At 42.1% G+C, this 24239-nt stretch overlaps 1 protein-coding gene across 2 annotated transcripts; it reads right to left on the minus strand.

Annotated features, from left to right (window-relative positions):
- Window positions 1-1924: 1924 nt before the first annotated feature.
- On the minus strand, window positions 1925-22559 carry LOC123761413 (tRNA (guanine-N(7)-)-methyltransferase). 2 transcript variants are annotated; one of them, XM_045747437.2, is made up of 6 exons: window positions 22379-22559; window positions 16919-17034; window positions 13527-13720; window positions 9934-10047; window positions 6599-6700; window positions 1925-4808 (listed from the first exon to the last, which is right to left on the minus strand). In XM_045747437.2, the coding sequence occupies exons 1-6, from the start codon at window positions 22453-22455 to the stop codon at window positions 4659-4661; spliced, it is 753 nt and encodes a 250-aa protein (XP_045603393.1). In that variant the 5' UTR covers window positions 22456-22559; the 3' UTR covers window positions 1925-4658. The 2 variants fall into 2 exon arrangements, with proteins under 2 accessions (XP_045603393.1, XP_045603394.1); XM_045747438.2 differs by having other exon boundaries at window positions 22365-22519.
- Between the last annotated feature and the right edge of the window lie 1680 nt (window positions 22560-24239).

Consider the following 24239-nt stretch of genomic DNA (forward strand, 5'->3'; position numbering starts at 1 on the left):
ATTAAAATCAATCCTCCGTGTTGTGTAATAGAGAAAAATTGAGTTATATCCAGTTTACATAAAGCTACGAGTGGTTGACAGCAATCTTAGCTGACGGAGCATACTTATAAAGGTTTTCCTTCTTAGTGTGGCTACCCGAATACCGACCTAGCCGCTTCGAAGGCGCCAAGAAGAAAAACATTCGTAAGTCGCTTCGTGAATCTGGCACCTTGGACAGTGTTACGAAGAGTAAAGTGCTTCCATTATCAACACACAATCATCGTCTACAAATAAGGAAAGTGTCCAATTCTGAAACCCATTATAGCTGTCATTCCTAACCAGAAATGTTAGGTAGCTAGGGTAAGCTGGTTAGGACACGAGACTAAACACAAAACAAGGTAAATATTCCTTGAACCTCATCTAATAAATCATTATTGTATTTCCTCTGATATAGCTGTCTTATTTATGATTACTGCTATTACTGTGCCCTTTGACTGGTGTAATTGAAGAGGAAACAGAATTAACACTAGTTACCTAGTACACCAGTACATGGTGTTGACGCCAGCCTCAACCATGAGCATTATTTGGTGTAATCATCCTTGTTCACAGCTGGTGGGTCAGGCTCACTATATAGACTACAGATAAGCTGTAGTTTTGTTAAATTTAATTACTAACAGCTGTAGTTTTGTTAATTTTAATTACTAACATGTGTAGTCTAATACTGTAGTGAATGTCTACTAACCAATAATTTATATTGATGGCTATATAAACCATAAACCCCCCATAATGTGTAAGGAAGTGATTTGTGGGAAATTGTTAAATCATACAGTCCACTTTAAACATCATAGTTTGCTATCGAAAATAATAAATTAACGTAAAGTATAAGTTACTATATACATTAATATAAATTAATAAATGTATAAATCTCACAGGTCAATTCCCCACTGGTGTGTTCAAAGGGAGTAAAGTACCGGACAGTATTCCAGACAAGATATTACAAGTGTTTTGAAAAGTTGGAGCAATGTGTTGGCATCCATTGATTAGAATGTTCTCAAACTACCTTGTCAATTTCTTTGCTGATGTAAAACAATACAGCAAAAGTGGTCTAATGAAAATTAAGTTGGTAATTATGAAGCAAAGATGCCAACATGAAAGCATTAAGTTGAGCAATGTGAGGTATTACATTCATGTAATGGGTATGATAAGAGATAAATGTAAAAAGTAATTATACTTCGTAAGTAATCATAAAAATGTAATCACTCTTCGGTCAAATATAATTACCAACAGACCCTTGACAATTTTCCAGAATGACCACGACAACTTCCTTTAAAAGCAACTGCAGCCTAGCTAATTCGGCCACATGCTGAGAGACCAGATTACAAGCCATGTTACCCTCAAAAACTTCAAGGCAGGTTATCTTAAGGTTCCAAGGATCAATGTCCCCATGGCCCAGTTTCCAACCAGGTCTCATGGTTGATGACCTGGTCAACCAAGCTCTCACTGTGAGCAGTGGCATATATGAATTACAGCCCAAGTGATAAGGTTGTCTTTTGAACACCATGTGAGATCAGCTAGCTTAAATTTCTTGGATCCTTAATGCTAATAGTTATCTCTTATCCCATTGCACCTCTACCTTTCAATGGGGCTATTTTGAACTTCCTGCCATGCCTCCTGGACCCATTCCCTCTAATATTTTCAGTCTAAATTATTAGTATATCATTGAATGGGTCTAGGCAGTAACAGATTTTTGCACATTTTTCCAGGTCAAGAACTTCTCCAGCTTTGAATGAGGGGCAGTGTGCAAGAATATTCCACCCTAAATATATATATAGTGTTTTTAGAAGAAAAACCAAGACTTCCATCATTTCCCCCCCCATTTAAATCAATTAAATTATAGGCATGAATAGGTAATAGGGATATAACTTTTATAATGAACATACAAATATTTAACAAAAATATTTATTAACAATATCTTGAAAACTTTACAAACACTAAATCAAGTTTTACATTATTTACAAGTTCATACATTATTCTCCTGCTGACTAATAGTGCCATTAATGCTCCACACAACTGGGACAAGTTGAACACATGACAATGCTCCACACAACTGGGACAAGTTGAACACATGACAATTAATTACCAATTAAAACCAATTAGTGTAGTAAGGGCAGTTTAGCTTAGGTTCAAGTCTTGGTGGGTCTCAACCCGACCTCGTGTTCAGGCATTTGCCCATCTTTTCTCGTTCTATCCCTAGCAAGTATAAGGCGCTAATGGGTTTTTAACTGCCCTTACTACACTTCTTTAATTGGTTTAGCTACATTGCTTGTATGTTTAATTTTTAAATTTAGCCGATACCAGCTTGTCCCTCAGGGATTTATTTCTTCTCCTCCATGCTTCCTACCATAATTCCAAAAATGTCATCTATGTACCGAAAATATAGGTTCGGTCCTTTCCCTAAATTCTTCCTTTTGGATTCAAAAACCTCGTGTACAAATATTTCAGCTATTGCTACACTACTGGACGCTCCTATCGCCGTACCTTTTATCTGTCTATAGGTTTTATCTCCAAATGTTAGGATTGTATCCCGCATTACATGGAGAATGGCTTCCGTTAGGAGTTCTTTGGAAGGTGGCCTGAAGATTCCTGCTTTCCTAAGTTCCCTGCCCACTTTGTATGCATTCCTATCAAAAAATTCCGCAACCACTGTGGCTGCCTCTCTTTGAGGTATGCTCAGGTATAGGGAAACTATATCCAGGGAAAACAGGATTGCTCCATTTGGTACCGGGCCCCGTTCCTCATTTGTTTTGTCCAGTCTCCTGAGGTCTGTTGTGTCTTTCAATCTCTTTCAGAAGGGGGAGTAAGGGGTTTAGTAAGGCTGTGCATATTTTATCGATTGGTTTCGTGGGTGCCCTGCAACCACTTAATACTGGGCGACCTGGCCAGGTACCGGTCCCTTTATCTACCTCTATGTATTTTAGGCAGTAGGTAAAGATTTGGTATTTCTGACTTAAAGAGGAAGGTGTCTAGTAGAAACTCTCATGAGGCTTTTCCCTCCTCCGTTATTGAAGAAAGACAGAATAAGGGTTCTGCTTCTTTTTTGGGCATTTGTTAATGCCGTCTGGCCATTAAGGATGGGTTTGTAGGTCGAGGTGTCATTCAGATGTCTCCCCATCTCTTTATGGTAATTCTTCTTTTCCCACAGGACTACTGAGCCCCCCTTTATCCACCTGTTTTATGACTACATCTCTTCTATCACACACAACTGGGACAAGTTGAACACATGGCATTAATGTTCCACACAACTGGGACAAGTTAATTATGTGACATTAATGTTCCACACAACTGGGACAAGTTAATTATGTGACATTAATGCTCCACACAACTGGGACAAGTTAATTATGTGACATTAATGCTCCACACAACTGGGACAAGTTAATTATGTGACATTAATGCTCCACACAACTGGGACAAGTTAATTATGTGACATTAATGCTCCACACAACTGGGACAAGTTAATTATGTGACATTAATGCTCCACACAACTGGGACAAGTTAATTATGTGACATTAATGCTCCACACAACTGGGACAAGTTAATTATGTGACATTAATGCTCCACACAACTGGGACAAGTTAATTATGTGACATTAATGCTCCACACAACTGGGACAAGTTAATTATGTGACATTAATGCTCCACACAACTGGGACAAGTTAATTATGTGACATTAATGCTCCACACAACTGGGACAAGTTAATTATGTGACATTAATGCTCCACACAACTGGGACAAGTTAATTATGTGACATTAATGCTCCACACAACTGGGACAAGTTAATTATGTGACATTAATGCTCCACACAACTGGGACAAGTTAATTATGTGACATTAATGCTCCACACAACTGGGACAAGTTAATTATGTGACATTAATGCTCCACACAACTGGGACAAGTTAATTATGTGACATTAATGCTCCACACAACTGGGACAAGTTAATTATGTGACATTAATGCTCCACACAACTGGGACAAGTTAATTATGTGACATTAATGCTCCACACAACTGGGACAAGTTGAACACATGGCATTAATGTTACTCACAATTGGGACAAGTTGGAACAACAAATACTCATTTATGGCATATTGTGCAAATGCTCCACATTTTCTTATCTTCATCTCTTTGCCTTAACTTTATAATTTTAAGGTATATTCTCTTGCGATGCCTGTTCATCTTGCCCTTTAGCTCTTCCCTTCGCCCTACACTGCTTCTCTCCCTACAACTCTTACCCATTGCCTTATGCCTCTTCTTCTAGTACTACACTTCATCATTTTACACATTCCCAGCATGAATGTTATGCTTAAGAATAGATTAGTCATGTAAATTCTTCACCCTGGATCACGTCCCTCAAATATACTAAGTGTACTTCTTTGGCAAAAACTATATGCAATTGGTTTGAGAGAATTTCTTGACCAACTTAGGTGATCTTTAGAAATATCCCCTATTACATAATGGAATATTGGGCATACTGTATACACTATATAAAATGTTGGTAGAGTACTACAAATTGTATATTGTATGCCAGCCTGCCTCAGAGAAATCTATACAGTATACAGTATTTCAAAACTGTACTTAATGATTATCTAAAAGTGTAACATCTTTACAGAATCATCCGATACATTTTAAGTTACTGCACTCTCTTCCAAAATGCCAAGTTGTCTTGGATCTGGCATTCTGCGAAAAACAGCCAAGAACTTGTCTCCACTATTGCGGGACACCTTCTGACCCTCTTCGGTGCTCTCATATAGGTACTGTACCACTGGATCGTCAGCCTTCATATGAAAAAGTAGCGCAAGTTAAACATTAAATAACATGTACAAGACACAAAAAATCTGAACAATTAAATAATTGTATAATATTCACACAATTTAACACTTAGTTCTATGCCAATAAAATATATACATGTATGTATCTGCAGGCTGACTTATGAAAATTCCCTTCATAAAGAATACATGTGGCATAAAAACTGCCAAAAATTAGGTTTCAGAAATTGAGAGCTTGGGCATGAAATGAGATAAAGTCACATATAGCATGTGACAGTTCACCCAAAAGTAACAGCATTCTAACATTTAGGCCAAAAACAGAGGAGTGCACGGTCAAACAAATCCAGGTATGGGAGAGGTTCTCCCCTATGTGACCACTGTACCTTGAGACGGAATACAATTGTGAGAATTGTGGAATTCACACTGCCTTGAGTGTGAAAATGGTTGTGCATGAGAATGTTGCATGTTGTGCAATGGAGTGTAGTTGAACCTCGAATAACTAATTTAATCCGTTCCGGTGCCGTGATCATCATGTGAAATGGATGTCATAAAACGAATGTCCCCATTAACAATAATGGAAATCAAATTAATCCGTTCTACCACCAAAAAACATCAATATGATATTCGATGTTTTAAATAATGGAGCAGCCTACCTTACATACACTGAACAAACCTTTATGACATTTTTCTTTCTTCAAATTTGTTCAATATTTTTTTTCATTTGTCTTATAGCTAAAGGTTCGTTCAGTGTTCGGGAGGTAGGCTGCTCCACGATTCTTAAATAAAAAAACAAAAAATGGTTTAAACAATTTGAAAAATGGACAAATGCCATAAAGGTTCGTTCAGAGTTTGTCGGGTAGGCTGCTCCATTATAGCAATCTTTCTTTGTTTCATGTGTTCCATTTGTTTTGTATTTTTCATTTACGTCTCAATAATTGAGCAGCCTACCCTATGGAGCATCCAACCCGTGGGAAAACCCACAGGTTTTCCAGGGTCTGTAGGGGAAATAAGCTCTGCAGGAAGTCCAGGCACTGGGACCAGCTGGCAATGCAGGCAAACCAACCACGAGCAGCCACTGTAAAGCCACAGGGGCAACAAAGGAGTGCCACCACCACTACATCCAAGGCATAGCCTAATAAGGAGCCAGGCAGAACTATGTGAAACCTGGGAAAAAACGGCAAACAAAAAGAGAAAATGCAAGAAAATCCTCCATAACTCCACAACAGCCAAATAAGCAATCAGAGAGAAATGTCAGATGTCGCATGAAGCAGGCTGTGCCAGCTGCAGTGTGCCCCTCCAGCAAACACTCCCCATACCTGTGGCAAAGCACAAACCTCAAGACCCAGAACGCACCCATAGGGCAAGGTAAACCACAAGGGATGAAGTCCTTTAATGGGGAGCAATTCCCGAATGCCAAAGGGCAGGTAATATGATATCAAAGGGCAGGTAATATGATATTCGATGAATATCATATTACCTGACCACACAAGAGCACCTAGGGAAGGTGTCCCTAGATGCATGCAGCTCTGGTACCCAGAACACACCACTAGTGCAGGAACAGCTGAACAAGGCAAAATACCAGAACAAGAAACTGTGTCCTAAGGTGATGTCCAATGCCAGCACTTCAGTCAAGAACTGGAGGATGGGTAGCCCGTGTGAAAAATTCCCACCAAAGTTATAGGTGAAACATGTCTGAGTAACAGTTACTCAGGAGAAAGAAAAGGGAAGGAAAGAGTGTATACCAAAGCCTAATGAAACAATACCTATGGATTACTCTAAAAATGATAATTAATACTCACCAAATTATCCTCATCCACACGATTAAATAAAGGATGTTCTGTAAAATGGTGAACCATCCACTCATGAAGGTCCTTCACATCCGTCACAGTGTACACAAGGCCCTAAAACGGTAATCAGGTTGAATTAAAGCAAATTTTCCAACTTTTTCATATAAATGCCATTATATCATTATATTATAATCTTTAAATATGTTAGATATCAAGTAACTGCACATCCTCAAGTGTACTCTATATATTTAAAACTAAACTGTAATGCCAATCCCGACCTTAAACACTTCCTTGAAGATTGTAACCCATGGGCATCACACCAGAAACAAACACCTACTGTATTTCATATTCCAAGAGTGCGAGTTAACCAAAATAGAAATGCTATGCAAATCAAGGGTCCCAAAATGTGAAACGACTTTCCCAATCACATCAAAGACTGCCCATCTCTTAACCAGTTTAACCCTTCAATTGCGCATCGCATCATATGATGCTTTGACCGACTTGCAGTAAATTGCGCATCGCATCATGTGATGCTTTGGAGTACTACGCAAGATTTAAACGGCCCGCGGATACACGGGGTTCACCACCCCTTCATCAGGGCTCTTGTAAACAGACGCCATTTTTTTAAAAAATCGTGGGCCAAACTCCCGGGTGTTATTGGCCTCAGTATTGAGTGAGCAACCAAGCCTGACACACGCAGCATGAGCTAACAGCACTGCTGTTCAGCTTGTGACCACAGCATCGCCTAAAAATGCCATAATATACTTGTTCATGCTATTATGTAGCGATGATATTATTACAGAAGACCCCTGACTGATAAAACTGACCAGGGCTCTGATAATAGCAGGATTGTGGTGATATTTGGCGCTGTGCGCCATGGATGGAGGAGTGATGCTGTGGGAGGGAGGATGGTGGCATTGTCTTTTGAGTGTGTGTGGCCACCTTTTATTGACTGCACTCACCATACCAGCTTAGTGGTTCGCTATGGTGAACACAAATGTAGATACTTATATATAACGTGTGTATAGTGTGAGATAACAGCGAGAGTAGGAGGTTGGGAGCCGCCATTTTGGTGAGGGAGGAGCGTCGTCTGCAGGACTTATCATGTTTATCTTGAGGTTATCTTGAGATGATTTCGGGGCTTTTTTTTTAGTGTCCCCGCGGCCCGGTCCTCGACCAGGCCTCCACCCCCAGGAAGCAGCCCGTGACAGCTGACTAACTCCCAGGTACCTATTTACTGCTAGGTAACAGGGGCGTTCAGGGTGAAAGAAACTTTGCCCATTTGTTTCTGCCTCGTGCGGGAATCGAACCCGCGCCACAGAATTATGAGTCCTGCGCGCTATCCACCAGGCTACAAGGCCCCTTTACTGATGACCACGATGGTCTTTGGGCACCATACCAGTTTACTTGTACAAGTATGGTGAATAAAACAGGTAGATATTTATATATAATGTGTGTATATAGCGTAATAACACCACAAACAGTATTGTTGTTGGAGAAATATTAGTGTGTCTGGCCTTGAGGGCGGTCGCCACCAGCTGACTGTGTGAGTAGCTACGTCTATGCCTTTACTCACCATACAAGCTTAGATGTACAGTTATGGTGAACAAAACATGTAAATACTTATATATAACGTCTGTATATAAAAGCAAAAACAGTATGGTGGCATGTCAGGTGAGGGAGGGAGGGAGGGACAGCCAGTCACTGCCTGCCACTGCCACTCAGCATACCAACTTAGTGGTTCGTCATGGTGAACAAAACATGCAGATACTTATATATAACCTGTGTATATAGTGTAATAACCGACAAAGTATTTGTTCACTGAACATAATTGAATCAGTGAACACAAATTAACAGGTTAGGAAGATTTTTTTTTTTTTTTTTTTGGTATGCGCCTGTGGGTGTCAAATGGTATATAGCTATGTGCCATTTAAGGGTTAAGAGAAAAACTAAGTACTACCTAATCAACTCCATGTAACCTACCTTACCTCCTAAATGTCAACCTGTCAACCTATATCTTGCTATTATCAAACATCATTGATTTATGACTAACTCGTAAAACCCCTGATACCTGCCATGTATAAACTTTAGAAAGAACTTTAAAACTTCAAACTTTAAAAGAAAACTTTAGTGCATCTGTTTGTTTATTCAAAATTAACATTAGCTCCTCTGTTGCAATTGCTGCTGTTAATTCAACATTTACTTATTGTAATTCTTTATTCTACTTCAGTTCAATTCATACTTTTGATCTCAAATTAGTCATTCTTAGTTTTTAGGCGTTTTACTCCTATCTTGCCCGAAACGCTATGCATATTAGTGGCTTAGTATATACTAGCTAGTATATAATAAGTATATGTATATACTTTAGACATAGTATGTACTAGCTCTATCTACAAATCCAACATTCTGCTTGTAACCCATTTTGTATGCACAGTGGTACCTTCGTTTTCAAATTTAATCCGTTCCCATAGACGATTCAAAAACCGAAAGTTAGAAAACCGAAACAAATTTTCCCATAAGAAATAATGTAAATTGAATTAATCCATTCCACACCCCCAAAAACATTTACTTAAAAATACATTTCATATATATTACTACTAATATTTTGTACTACAGTATGTACAAGTATATCTTACCTTTATTGACAACTCTCGTTGTCATATGGAAAACAGTGAGGAAGGAGACAGGAGGAGAGGTGTTAAAGTTCAGAAAGGGAGTCCCCTTCCATTATAACAGCAGTGATGACATTACTGGAGTACTCTCTCCCCTATGTTTTGCAGGCATACTACTAGGACCTGGTTGTGGCTCATTGCTTGCCTGTCTTAAGAATTTGTCTACAGACACTTGTTTTTTTCCCTACATTTTAACACTTACCTGTAATGAGACATCACATTGTCTCACTATGAATGATTGTTTTTTCTCTATCATCATCCTTACAACTATTTTCTTAGGTTGAACTTTACCACTGACTATCTTGGAACCCATGGCATGACATAATAACTTTTCTAATGTTCAGAATCCAACAAACGTTTCCTTTGTTCTGTACGAATCCTTTGCATTGCAGAGTTTGACAGTTTTGAAGCTTAGGTCTTTGTTATCCCTCCAGTTATCTGTAATGTTTCACTGACTTTCTGGAAGCTTTTCCTGCGTGGTGACAATTTGTCACTTGCCTCTACGAGGGAAGGCCAAGTTTTGGCTCTGGTCCCCAGTAGGCCAAACGTCTCATGTGACCCATCTGCATGAAGCAACCTTACCGAGATAGTTTCAGGAAGCCACTGGGCCTCCCCCAGAAAACACAAGTGAACAAATGATACAATTATAAACAGTTCAAATATCCATAAACTTACCCCTTCACGCAGAACATAACCATATTCTGCCAAGAGAGATGAATTGATAATTCTCCATTTGTGCTTGGCTCTTTTGAAGTGTGGATCAGGAAACAGGAAGAACATTTTACTCAACTGGAAAAGGCAAAATATTTTTCTTTTAGAGCATTCAATGCAATTAAGTTCAAAACAATAGTTATGAATGAATGCATGAATTCACGAACATTAATAATTCAAACAAGACAGTGAATTATTGTGGGGCAGTCACCCATGCTCCCTAGCAATGGTAGAAAGTTAGGAAACTTTCTTGGTGGATACAGGAAGAGGAGAGAGTGGAGTTGGGAGTGCAACACATGCAAGGTGGTGATGGTGGAGGACTCTGGATGATAGTGAGGGAGGTGAGTGTGTAGTTGGGAGTGCAACACATGCAAGGTGGTGATGGTGGAGGACTCTGGATGATAGTGAGGGAGGTGAGTGTGGAGTTGGGAGTGCAGCACATGCAAGGTGGTGATGGTGGAGGACTCTGGATGATAGTGAGGGAGGTGAGTGTGTAGTTGGGAGTGCAACACATGCAAGGTGGTGATGGTGGAGGAGGACTCTGGATGATAGTGAGGGAGGTGAGTGTGTGTAGTTCATAGTGCAGAACATGGGAAGCACAAAAGCACTTTGGCAGGAAATGGAGATGAAAGTCCTGGCTGAGAAGACTAGTAAAATATTGATGGAAAGGTTAACTGTCTTAGTATCAGTGAATACGTTTGAAGTTAGACAAATACAAATTTGCACATTACAAGAGTGAAATTTAAAAAAATTTCAAATTGTGTCAAGTGTTATGAAACCTCCATTTCTGGGAGGATCTTGGTAGCTTCCCTAGCTTTAGGCACAGGCACTACAGGGGCCATAACCACACACAAGAGCCATTTCACACTGACTTGGTCCCTACAAAGGATTAATAAAGGATTAATTAAGCGAGAACTAAAGGTTAATCCAATACAGAGGTGAATTGCCCTTAAAATTAAAAACTTACAGTATAAAACCTCCAAAATGTCCTTTGAGAATGTTTTATAATTAGCTAACTACCATACAATGCTCTGAAAACAATTACAACACCTCTAAGGTTCACCCAGAAAGGAGCATTACATTATATTACATTCTAACACTTTTGCCTGGGTAAGCCACCTTAGTTACTACCCAAACTTTTTCGTTATGTTACTTCACCGAACAATATATTTTGTACAACAATAAGTTATCCAAACTAGAAACAAGATACCATCATAGAAAATAGGTAAAACAAAATTGTCACAGGGAGGCACACCACAGACTTAGCCATTAACACTTTCGCGCTCTCGGCGCTCAAAAAAAAAACAATACCCCAGATGCTTTTGGCACTTCGCGCGCCTACGCGGTAAGACCGAAAAAGTGTACACTCTTTTTACTGTCCTGACAATAATTGAAGGCGCACGTATTTAAATTTGGTATCACTGTGTTCGCAATGAAATTGTCTATAAGAGCATACCTATAAAATGCCGCCCAAGCATAAGGACTATCAACACCAAATAAAAAACTATTCAGATCACTCGCCAAGAGCGCCAAACAGCAACAAAATGTTTCCACTCTCTTAATGGTTGCGAAGCCTACAGGTGTCCTACATCGCTAATTGTGGTATCATTGGAATCGCAATAAAATTCTCTACACGGACATATGCATATAAATATAGATTTAATGTCGTAGCCCACCCAAAACAATGTGGGAAGTGGCCGAAGTGTTACCCGCGGCAGCATATCGGCGAAACTCGCTTTGAAAAGTGTATATTCAATTCACTGTCCTGACATTATTTGTCGATGTATGTATTTCATTTTTGTACCAATGTGCTCGCAATAGAATGTTCTATAAGAACATAAGTATTAAAGGTCACATAAGGATGCGTTCGACCGGCAACATACATAAAAACTACGTCGATTACACTCGTCGTGTCAATAATACAATTGTTTTACCACGATGATTCACTGCCACACCGTTTTCTTTTATAAGCTGTTCGGCTATTAGAGAAAACGTAAATTTCATGGCAAACATTTGTATACTATTCCCAAGTTGATCGGATAATAAATGGATTTTATACAAATATTTTTTCGATGGACTACAGGCGTCGTCTGTTATGCGGTGACGACTCATGGATAATCCTAAGCGCGAAAGTGTTAAGTGGAAAGAGGGTGAAGTACACGAGAAAAGAAAAGTCTCCCCCAAATAAGTGTCTGAGACAAGGGATGATTGAACGTCTTACAGGGACGTTAGAAAGAACTTTCAGTCTCAGTAGTTAACAGATGTAATGCATTAGGCAGTGGTGTGGAGGAGGCTGACTATAAACAGTTTCAAATGTAGATATGATGGAGCCCAATAAGCTCAAGAATCTGTACACCAAATATTGGAGTTGAAGGATATAATTCAGCTCAGTCCCAGATAGTTTTAACAGAAGAAACTTGCCTCTCTGAAGAATAATATTCTTCTTGCCTCTACAAAGAAAATATTTTAAATGAGTTTGTATTCCCAAGGGGCTACTCAGTTTGGAAACGTGACAGTACAACTAGGAAAGGGGAAGGAGTGGCTGTGCTAGTGAAAGAACACCTGAAGGAAAGAGTTAATAATTAAAAACCCTCGAGATATTGACTTAATGGCATTGCAGGTCTGGAATGAAGATAAGCTGATCATTTTAAATGCCTACAACCCACCAGCACGCAACACATGGACAAAGGAAGAACTGGATGAAAAATGAGAGGGCCTGATAATGGTCACGAGAGATAAAGAGCTGACAAAGATAAATCCCGATTGTTAGTACTGGGGGACTTTAGTGTACTTTAGTTCAACCAACAGAGAAAGTGAGAGAAAGTTACCCGGGAGCGCACAAGAGTGATAAAATGTTTACACTCTTCAGTTTTGTCAACTCAATTCTCATCCTAGGTCTTTCATTTTGGTATCAATTTGTTCACAATAGAATTCCCAACAGGCCTACATGCATATAATATAAAAAACAGCAGCGATCTCCACCCGCCAACATGATGAAAACAGGCCGTGGTTACAAGAAAGAGCGCTGCGCCACCCCAAGGCGCTTCTCACTATGAAAAGTGAATATTCTTTTCAACTTTGTCATCTCAATTCTCGTCTTAAGTCTTTCATTTTGTTATCACTGTGTTCGCAATAGAATGCCTACGCAAATATATGCAAATATAAAGTCCAAAAGCCCGGCGTACCATCCACAACAAGCAGGGAAAGTGACAGAGCGTTACCCCCGTGAGAGCTAATAAAGAGCAATAAAATGGGTATTTTGTTTTCAACTTTGTTACCTCAATTCTGGTCCTAGGACTTTCATTTTGGTATCAATGTATTTGCAATGAAATTCACTACAAGAGTATATGCATATAATGTCCAAAACCGCAGCAAGAAATTTCCGAAAACGGCGCTACTGTTGCCGCATGGAGGACTCAATGCCAAGTCCTCACCGGATTTGTTCCCGTTTTACGGAGGACTCAATGCCGAGTCGTCGCCGGGCGAAAGTGTTAATTTACACACTTTAAATGTAAATGTATATAAATGTAAAATTTATACTTAAACTAGCACCTCACCTGTCCTTTCTCAAAGAAATTTGGCAAGTACTTCATTGCATTAGTACGGATACAGGCTACGTTTTGATATCCTCCAGGCACATCCTTCTTCTCATCTCTCAAGCCATGAATGCGGTCAACAACAAAGTCCGACACCTTCACGCGTATTTCCATTCCTAACATAAGCGTGTCGGGAAAAATCTGGGCAAGGGCAACTGAAAAAAATAAATAGACTTATAAGGCAACAAGCATAACACACACACTGTATTTGCCAGTATTTGTATTTACAAGTGTATAAAAAACCCAGCATTAAATGTAATGGAATGCCATTTTCTAGGCGAGACCCGGAGGCTCCCTGAAGCTATCGAGCTATGTGTGGTATATTAGACAGGGGCATTAGTCTAAGTAGTTCAACTTACTGGGGACCACGAGTCAGAACCTGGACCCCTGGTTGCAGCGGGCAATGGCCCTGGAAAACCCTTGTGGTTCGTGGCTTTCCTTAATTGCCATCAACCTGGAATAGGAACCCAAAAAGGTAGGCATAAAAACCCCACATGGTCAGAAATTACAACTAAAAAACAAAGATAGGTACGACTCCCCTCCAATCCCAAGCAAACAAACAAGCAAACGTTACACTCCACTGCAACGCCGCTCGCTTGTGCAGCCCTCCCCTCCCCAAGAGTGGGAGGGAGCGAGCCCCGGACTTCCCCGAGCTTGCTACCCAGCACTCCAGTTCGGAACTAAGCTTCAAACAACGCGAAAAATCGCCGCCCAGAGGGAGGAAGGGAGGGTTGCCAAGGAGTCTCCGGGGCTCACCCAGAAAATGACAAAAGGAGAAAGAAAGGAGGAGAGAAAAGAGCACCGGTCCAGAGACCAGGACGGCTCAGGCTGTGCATGAGCAGGCCGGAGGTGAAAGAACGCACGAGACAGCTTGCGAAACGAGGCAGAAGTAACATCAATACTGAACGCAAGCTGGAGCGGCTCCACCAACGCTGCATGATACAAGGCGACAGTATTTGGCATAAGATGACGGTCGTGGAATGACCACGAAAGGAAGGACAAGACATCCTCCCCATTAATAGGACATATCGTGAAAAGGCTGACGCACCTTACGAGCACCTAAACGGCACAAAGGGCGATCCGCACGCCGAACAGCAACAGACGGCACTAAAGGCTGCGTCGGCACCAAATCTGACACCACTGGCCTACCACAACCCTGCCAGGAAGGCCCCCCCTCCACGAGCCCCATGGAGGATTAACAAATAGAGATAGGGGGCAACCAACCAAAGGCAGACCCTCCCACCAACAGGCAGGGGAAAAAAAAAAAATAAACGCAAGAGGACAACATACCTAGGCAGAACAGAGCCAGCCACTATAATAGGTGATAACTAGCTGTGCAGCATCCCGCGCCCCTAACAGTGATAGGAGATACCTACGAGATCTTTATCTTGAGATAAGATCTATCTACGGAGAGATCCCAAGGCGATTTGTGGAAGATGGCCCCAAGCCCAAGCAGACAGCACGCGGGACTTGTGATCCTGTGGTCCTGGGTTCGATCCCAGGCGCCGGCGAGAAACAATGGGCAGAGTTTCTTTCACCCTATGCCCCTGTTACCTAGCATTAAAATAGGTACCTGGGTGTTAGTCAGCTGTCACGGGCTGCTTCCTGGGGGTGGAGGCCTGGCCGAGGACCGGGCCGCGGGGACACTAAAGCCCCGAAATCATCAAGATAACCTCAAGAAGAAGCCCCAAGGGCAGTACTTGCCAGGCACCTAGGGAAGGAAACCCCAGGCGCATGCAGCCCAACGTACCGTAGGGAGCTTGACAGCTGAGTGGACAGCACTAAGGATTCGTAGTTCTGAGGTTCTGGGTTCGATCCCTGGTGGAGGCGGAGACAAGTAGGCAAAATGTTTCTTTCACCCTGATGCCCGTTACCTAGCAGTAGATAGGTACATGGAAGAGACAGCCGCTTTCTGAGAGTGTGTAACAAAAAAGAGGTCTGGTCGAGGACCGGGCCGCGGGGACGCTAAGCCCCGAAATCATCTCATGACCACCAAGATATAGAATATTTCTCCTAGCTTACACACCACAAGGTACAGAAACTGAGACCAAAGCAGGAGCCAGAGGAACAAGACCTTGCCAGTAACACATCGGCCAAGAACTGGGGGTGTGGTTTACTGGGGCTGGGTTCTCCCTGTTTACCCTCCCGGGGAGGGGTGGGTGGGTTGTACAGACAGTGGTGCTGTAACGTGATGCCATCATACCAGTTTGCAAATTTTTCTTTGGGAAGTTCTGTCCACCAGTTTGGTTTTGGTACCAATATTTTCACCAGAATAGGAGTTTGTTTTGGGGCGCCTACCTTTTTAGGTGCCTGACCTGGCCAATGGCAAACAGAATACTTCCAACCACATGGGGGTTTCTATAGGCCATTACTCCTCGTGCCTGTCTGAGGGGGCCAGGTTCTAGCTCATGGTCCTCGGTAGGCACAGACTATGCACTTTGATGCCAGAAGGCTAATACATCCTAATCAGCCTGGATAACTCCGGGGAGTCGACAAGGATCCCCCCTGAAAACCAAAAAACAATTGAATTCTTCACAAAGAATTCAAGCGCAGTCGTCACTAGGTGGGATACACTGGTAAACAACTGCGTGTGCCTCGTCCTCCGCCCAGCACTACGCACTCGCTTGACCCATACACGTATCAACAGATGTCGTATTCCATGTAAAATGTTGTACACCAATTCAAATTTTACGATGAATTTGATGTCATAGACCAAAACATTTGTATCCTAGGGCAGTCGTACACCAAGGTGTACATTCATATCAGCTGAATAGCTCCGGGGAAGCTAAGGGGCACCACACAGAAAATATTTGAAAGTTTTCTTTTGCAAACAGAATGGTACATATATGGTTGGAACAAGTTAGGTGAGGTGGAGGCCAAACCCATCAGTAGTTTCAAAGCACTATTATAAGGAGCACTGGGAAGATGGGACACCATGAGCGTAGCTCTCATCCTGAAACTACACTTTGGTAATTACTTGGGTAATTCCCTAATACAGCCAGTCAAGGCCTAATGCTGTCAAACATAACACATTTTCTATTTTGACGCTTCATTTCAAGCAGTTTAAGTTTAGCTGACAACTTTTCCATCATTTTCACATCAAATGAAACAATTTTAAGAATTCTTCATTACAAGGCTGCAGTTAATGATAACTTAGTTTAAGCATCAGCTTGAATAAGAAATGAAAAATTTGGAAAAGATTGACAGTAATAGAGTAATTCTATTAATAATGCATTTAGTTTCAATGGCATGATATATAATAATTAATTAATAGTGGATTTATAGAGATCACGTAATCCTTTAGAATTCAATTGTCAACAACAAATTTTCCAATGCAATCTGGACAGACTTACCCAACAATCCTCCATAGCCACATCCAATGTCAGCAAATTCCACCTTTTTTGTACCATCTCCGGGGAAGTACTTGGGAAAGTATGGACTCCAGTCCATTGTAGATGAACATACTGGGCTGCAAAGTAAATTAAATAATGTATATGTTTAGCTGGCTACTTTTTAAAATACGTAAACTACAAGTGTAAAATATGAATACAAAAGCAGATCACTGAGAATAATGAAACCACTTTCTTGGCAGTGCCTTGGTAGCTTCAAGACTAATCATCCAACCAGGTATAAGAACCTCTTCAATTTCTGCATTGTGCTCTTCAAGGGACAGAGCTCATGGAAATTACAAGAACTATCAGGCTCGCAGAGCCTGATAGCTGTCGTCTCATTCTTAGCTAGAAAAGAAGGAGACGGTTGCAACCGAACAAACCTACCACCAGGATCGAAGAGCAGAAACCCCTGTGTTGGAGAAGAGCATGAAGCTCCTCGACCCAACTCCCAGAGGCCAATGCCAACAAGAAGAGACTTGTCAAAATAATCCCAAACCAAAGGGGCCACAACAAACCTAGGAGAAGAAAGGAGAGAGAGAACCCGGTTCAACAACCAGGACAGCTCAGGAGCAGGCTGGAGGTGGAACAACACACGAAACAGCTTGCAAAAAGGGGCTGAAGTTACATCCACCCCGAACGCAAGCAGGAGTGGCTCCACCAGTGCCCCACTATACGAGGCGACAGTATTCGGCACAAGATGATGGTCTTGAAACAACCAAGAGATAAAGGACAAGACAACCCAATCTGAAACCGAAGACAACCTACAAAGACACAAACAGTAACGAAAGGACCGCCAGGAGACTTCACACTGCTGCAGACACAAAACTCACAGGTGGGATACCATCAAAAAAGCCACCTGATCACTATACAAATGGTGATAAACCCACGTCAGAAAAACCACACGTGAAGATTGGAGAAGATCTAACTACCCATGTACCGGACTGGAACGATCTGCTGAAAGAGGCGGAACCGCGTTAAAGTCCCCGGATTCAGACACCAAGCAAGCACTGCCAGAAACCAAGGCTAGGTCAGCCACCTAGGTGCAAACAGGACTACTCTCTCCTGGTATGTCTCCAAATGAGCCAGAACCCGAAGCAACAGCTGAACCGGCAGGAAGAAATACAGAACCCCACCTTGACCAGTCCTGCCGAAAAGCATCTACCCCAACGGCCTCGCAGTCGGGGAAGGGCGCCACATATACCGAGAGAAGCCTCGACCACGCCGACGCGAAGAGGTCCACCTCCAGGCACCCATACATCTGGCAGATAACTAAATGGGTCAGCATCGACCGTCCATTCCGTGGACAGGGGAATGAACCGGGACAGGCTGCCAGCCAGGACACTGGACACCCCCTGGATGTGAACCGCCAGGAGACCCAAACCCTGAGAATTTGGCAGACGAGTCGCCCTGAAGCAACCAGCCCCCAGACAGCCAAGGACCACATCGAACCCTCGGTTTAGGCAATGAATCACCAGAGCTCACCCCGAATTGAGTTAGATCGTCGATCAACGGGCAAAACGAACCCTCCAAAACGACAGCCACACCGCCGCAAACTCCTGCGCTGTGCTGTGAGCCCGACGGAAGGCTAGAGCCCAATATCTCTGGCCGGCCTGGTGAGCGCTGGTCAAAGCCCAAGCCGAGAGACGAGGTGTCCATGAACACATCGTGTTGGGGGTTCGCCATGGCACTGAACCCTGAAAATACCGAAGAGTTAGCTGGAGATGCAGCAACCAACGCAAGGATCCCAGCGATTGAGAGAGCGGCAAAAGGGGCTGCCCCAAAGATATCAGAACAGCCTTCGAAGGAAAACAGGAAGAGCAAAGTTCAGGCTCCCACACAGCTGCTCGAGCAACCTTGGGGTGAACCCCCCCCCCCCAAAAAAACAGACCAACGGCAGGACTGCAGCCACAGCAAGGATGCAGAAGGAAGAAAGAGAGATGCCATCTGAGAATTCCACACAAGGCCCAGCCTAGTCCGAACCTGAAATGGAACCAACTGGGACTTTCACTAGGAACATGAACCCAGCTAGCTGGGAAAGCCATCCAAAAGGAAACCAGGCTAGATGAGAAGTCCAGAGTCTAATGGAGATCTGCACAGTCCCATGTCGGAACTAGAAACAGGCGAGAAACCTACCAGAGAATCAACGTCGAATTACCATACCCAAACAAACCCATTTCAGGATGGCCTGACAGATGGATGGGGAAAAGGCTTGCTTCCCCCCCCCCCAAGGGAGGCAGGACCACCCACTGCCATCGAAGGCTGCAAGACACGACCCAAAAAGCCCACCAGTCGTGAGACCAGTCGTAGGCAAAAAGTGCGAGCTCCCACCCATCACCAGGTCAATGGGGCGACCTACAAAAGGGCCGACACGAACGCAGAGATGCCGAGTGGGGACTTGAGCATTCTGCTGCACCAGATCATCATGAGGAAGTGCAGGGGGCGAAGAGACACTAACTCAGGGGAAAGGCGTCGAAGAAGGGAATCTGCTGGGTCGACTCAGAAGCCTCGGCAGGAAAGAAGGGCTCAACCACCTCTGCGCCCGCATTGGAAGGGGCACACCCTAAAGCCACCCAAGCCTCATTGAGCTAAACCCAATCCCGACTCTGAAACCCTCAGATGTTTGAGAGCCAAAAGCAGGGAGGAAGCAGCAGGGCAAACCACACCCACTTGGGAAGGAAGCCGAGGTGCAGATTGAACTAAGGCCATAGCGACCATCGCCCTCAAATCAGTCCCCAAAAACCAAAGGGGTCAACTCTAGGGCCTCCAACCTGGCCCGTTGCAATAAAGAGATTCAATCATGCAACGCTGCTACTGCCTGATCCCTGAGATCCTCAGATAAGGGATGAGTAAATTGGAGCACAAGTGGGAAACAAGTCCCGCAAGACTCTGGGTCTTGGGTGTCCCCGACCCAACAGGCAGCGTAAGAGGCAGTACGGGTAATCGTCTCCCTGAGGCAGGGGGATGAACCTTCAAATTCACACAAGGCAAATTGCGTAAGTATCCATTGTATGACTGGGCCTGCAGGAGTTTTCCAGGGCACGTAGAATGAATAAGCCCTACGAGAAGCCCAGGCACTGGGGCCAGCTAAGCAGGTAAACCCTGTCTGTAGCAGGCAAACCGACTGCAAGCAGCAATCATGAAATCTCTGCGGCAACAAAGGAGGGACACCACCTAAGCCTAATAAGGCATTATTAGGCTTAGGAGGACCTAATAAGGAGGTTGTTGCAGACCACCATCGCAACAGGAAAAAATGCCAGAATGAAAACAGGGGATGGGGTAGTGCTAGTGGGGCACTTGTTGGATGAAGTGTTGCTTGTTTTTATCTTGGGGGGGGGGGGGGGGGGGGATTATTTTCCTATTTTGAGAACATAGCTCCCAATTTTCAACCTGTGGTCTGTTTTGATTTGCCTACAATTCTGGGTGCCTTCCCAGGTCAATGACAAGTATGACATACTTTATATTTAAAGTGCTCATGGGCCATTGCTTTCTGCGCCTCTCTAAGGGGTTAGGTTCTGGCTTTAGTTCCGGGTAGGCAACAAGAACTTTGCGACTGATGCCCCCAACTAACATAGCACGATATCAGTATGGATAAAGCTTCAGGGAGCCGACGGGACTCCCCACACAAATGAGAGCCATTTTTGGCATCATCCAGTGTTTGAACGTTTAGGACAGCCACAGAGGAGACACTAAGCTTTTAACAACAGCAAATGATTATCATGTATATATTGGAAGCAAAATGTGTGCTACATACAATTTTAAGAAACTTATATAAAGTATATAAATTAGAATGAATAAGTATATGATGTCTGAATACTTATATATCCATACATCATTATATTTTCAAAGTTATAATAATAAACGGTAGCTTTGACATCAATGCTACCTGTTAGCATGAAAAACTAAATAAAAATCCAAATAGCACAGCACCCCATGGACCAGTAACCAAATAGCACAGCACCCCATGGGCCAGTAACCAAATAGCACAGCACCCCATGGGCCAGTACCTAAATAGCACAGCACCCCATGGACCAGTAACCAAATAGCACAGCACCCCATGGGCCAGTAACCAAATAGCACAGCACCCCATGGGCCAGTACCTAAATAGCACAGCACCCCATGGACCAGTAACCAAATAGCACAGCACCCCATGGGCCAGTAACCAAATAGCACAGCACCCCATGGACCAGTAACCAAATAGCACAGCACCCCATGGACCAGTAACCAAATAGCACAGCACCCCATGGGCCAGTAACCAAATAGCACAGCACCCCATGGACCAGTAACCAAATAGCACAGCACCCCATGGGCCAGTATCCAAATAGCACAGCGGAGTATGGTCATTTCGGTTACGATACGATTCAACAAAGTTTCCCGTTTGTTAAAAGCATATATATATATATATTGTAATGCTAGGATGTGGGTTAGGTTGTAATGGGCTCGGTTCAGTTGGGTTGGATTAGGTCGAGTTGGGTTGGGTTAGGTTTTTTTTTTTTCTTTACATATATACAAGAGTTGTACAATTCTTGTACAGCCACTAGTACGCGTAGCGTTTCGGGCAAGTCCTTAATTCTATGGTCCCTGGAATACGATCCCCTGCCGCGAAGAATCGTTTTTTCATCCAAGTACACATTTTACTGTTGCGTTAAACAGAGGCTACAGTTAAGGAATTGCGCCCAGTAAATCCTCCCCGGCCAGGATACGAACCCATGACATAGCGCTCGCGGAACGCCAGGCGAGTGTCTTACCACTACACCACGGAGACTGGTAAAAATGTTGAGTTAGGTTAGGTCGGGGCTTGGTTAGGCCGAGTTAGGGTTAGGTTTCAAAATCCGTTGGTGAATCATCTCGTGCACATTGTAACTTGTATGGAGCACAGTATCTCACGGGCTTCAATCTTACATATTCATAACCTTTGTGTAAGAGTTATTAATTTATGATTCTCTAGACATTCTTGAGAAATTACTTGAGCAACAGAGCAACAAAACAGTAAGTATTAGTCATGTATAATCATATCATGCTGATGCATCTTGAGAAAAAGCTGGTCGTTCTTATCGTTCTAATTGTATACATCATTATATTATCTCAAGTTAAACTAGGGTTTTGTTGGGGGTTAGTTTGGGTGGTTGGGGGTTAGTTTGGGTGGTTGGGGGTTAGTTTAGCTTAGGCAGAAGCCAAGGCCAAGGCTGCTCCTTGGTCTTGGCTTCTATGTATACTACTGCCCACAACACTTTCTCAATGGCATTTAATAAGTTATAAATAATTATATATGCATCTTTACCCTATGAACTTAATATTAGGTATTTAATGGTTCTTACTCATCACGTGATCACGGGTTATTCATGCCCGTGCCATCTCTTGGGGGTGACTTAATCTTTATCAATCTTAGTAATCAAGTGACCAAACTTACTCATGTTCACTTACTAATCAAAGTTGTGGTCAGCAATAGGGTTGGAGTGAGCTCTCTGGCGATAATATTTCTTCTGTGGTAACTTAGGCATTGTTGTTGTGAAGTATTGGGAGAGGTTGTGGCTGGAGCTGTTGTGTGTGGCGGCGTGTTGTGGGTAGTGGGCCCTGGCCTCAGCCTTCACCTCACACACGCCTTATACTCCATATATCTCTAGTACCACTAATAATAACTACTCCTATTAATTCAATAATTACTAAAATTAATATAAAATAAATTTAATAAATTAAACTAATTAAATCTCAATTACTATTATTTATACTTTAATCTCAATTACTATTAAGTTTTAGTGTTTTTTTTTGCTTCCACACCTCATTTATTTATTTATTTATTTATTTATTTATTTAAACAAATATTTATTTATATACAAGAAGGTACATTGGGGATTAAGAGAGAACATAGAAATGATGATTTTACATTCTTGAAAAGCCACCACACGCTTAGCGGGTCGGGTAAACTTGCCCGAAACGCTATGCATATTAGGGGCTTAATAATAATAATGCTGAATAATAATAATAATAATAATAATAATAATAATAATATTATTATTATTATTATTATTCAGCATTTCAAGTTCAAGTTCAAGTATGTTTATTGAGACAAGAAAAAAAATACATCTCAAAGGGATAGAGTAGCTTAGGCTATTTCTACCCCCCTCTACTTCAAGTCCCTCAAGGGGCGCACAAATTCAGTGAGTACAGATACACAAATCACAATACAACATTTAATATTGCATATTAATATAGTAAGTGTTACAATCATTGGGGCAAAATTCTTGTAGTTCCTAAGTATTCTGTCTATCATATCATTATCACACATCCAAACAATTTGAAGTGGTACACTACTTATTTCCTTATTTCTATGGTTATCCATAATTTGACACTTTAATACATAATGGTCTTCCAAGTTCAAGTAGGTTTATTGAGACAAGTTAAAAAAAAAAAAAAAAAAAAAAAAAAAAAAAAAAAAAAAAAAAAAAAAAAAAAAAAAAAAAAAAAAAATCAAAGATTAGCTTAGGCTATTTCTACCCCTTCCCATACTTCAAGTCCCTCAAGGGGCGCACAAATTCAGTGAGTACAAATACAAGAATCCCATGTAACATATCAGGTTAATATAGTACTATCTAAGAGTATAATAGTGTACATCCACCGCACTAGATTTTAACCCATTAACGCTCCAAGATAATATTCTCACTCTACTTTCATCCATGATTTAATAAAACTACCTTTGCCCTGTCTGTCACATTCCATGAGATACGAGATTTTCTCAGACAGACTCTCCCAACACTGTAACATTTCTGCTTTCTCCTCATTTGCACAACAGCTACTAGCATCAAAGGTGATCTTATTCATATCTAATTTCTTTCTTATTTCTCTATACCGTTTTACTTTAACCTTTGTTTCGACATTTGTCACTACAGAAGGTTGAACGCTAACACTACTAGAAAGTTCATTTTCCTGACTATCCTCTATCATCAATACGTCATGTTCTTCCTTACTTTCTTCAACGCACATTTCACGTCCTGTTTCACTTTCCACTTCACGTCCTATTTCACTTTCCATTTCACGTCCTGTTTGACTTTCCATTTCACGTCCTGTTTCACTTTCTATTTCACGTCCTGTTTCACTTTCCATTTCACGTCCTGTTTGGCTTTTCATTTCACGTCCTGTTTGGCTTTCCATTTCACGTCCTGTTTGGCTTTCCATTTCACGTCCTGTTTGGCTTTCCATTTCACGTCCTGTTTCACTTTCCATTTCACGTCCTGTTTCACTTTCCATTTCACGTCCTGTTTCACTTTCCACTTCACGTCCTGTTTCA

Source organism: Procambarus clarkii, chromosome 7 (genome assembly GCF_040958095.1).
Source record: "Procambarus clarkii isolate CNS0578487 chromosome 7, FALCON_Pclarkii_2.0, whole genome shotgun sequence".
In the NCBI taxonomy this organism is placed as follows: Eukaryota; Metazoa; Arthropoda; class Malacostraca; order Decapoda; family Cambaridae; genus Procambarus; species Procambarus clarkii.

Bases quoted from the DNA above. Each gene is read 5' to 3' on its own strand.
- LOC123761413 (XM_045747437.2), bottom strand. From the start codon at position 22,455: ATGCCTAAGTTACCACAGAAGAAATATTATCGCCAGAGAGCTCACTCC. The intron at 17,035-22,378 runs GTAAGTGAACAT...TTTACTTTGCAG, and splicing joins GCTGACCACAACTTTGATTA to CCCAGTATGTTCATCTACAA. The intron at 13,721-16,918 runs GTAAGTCTGTCC...TATTTTTTTCAG, and splicing joins TGGCTATGGAGGATTGTTGG to TTGCCCTTGCCCAGATTTTT.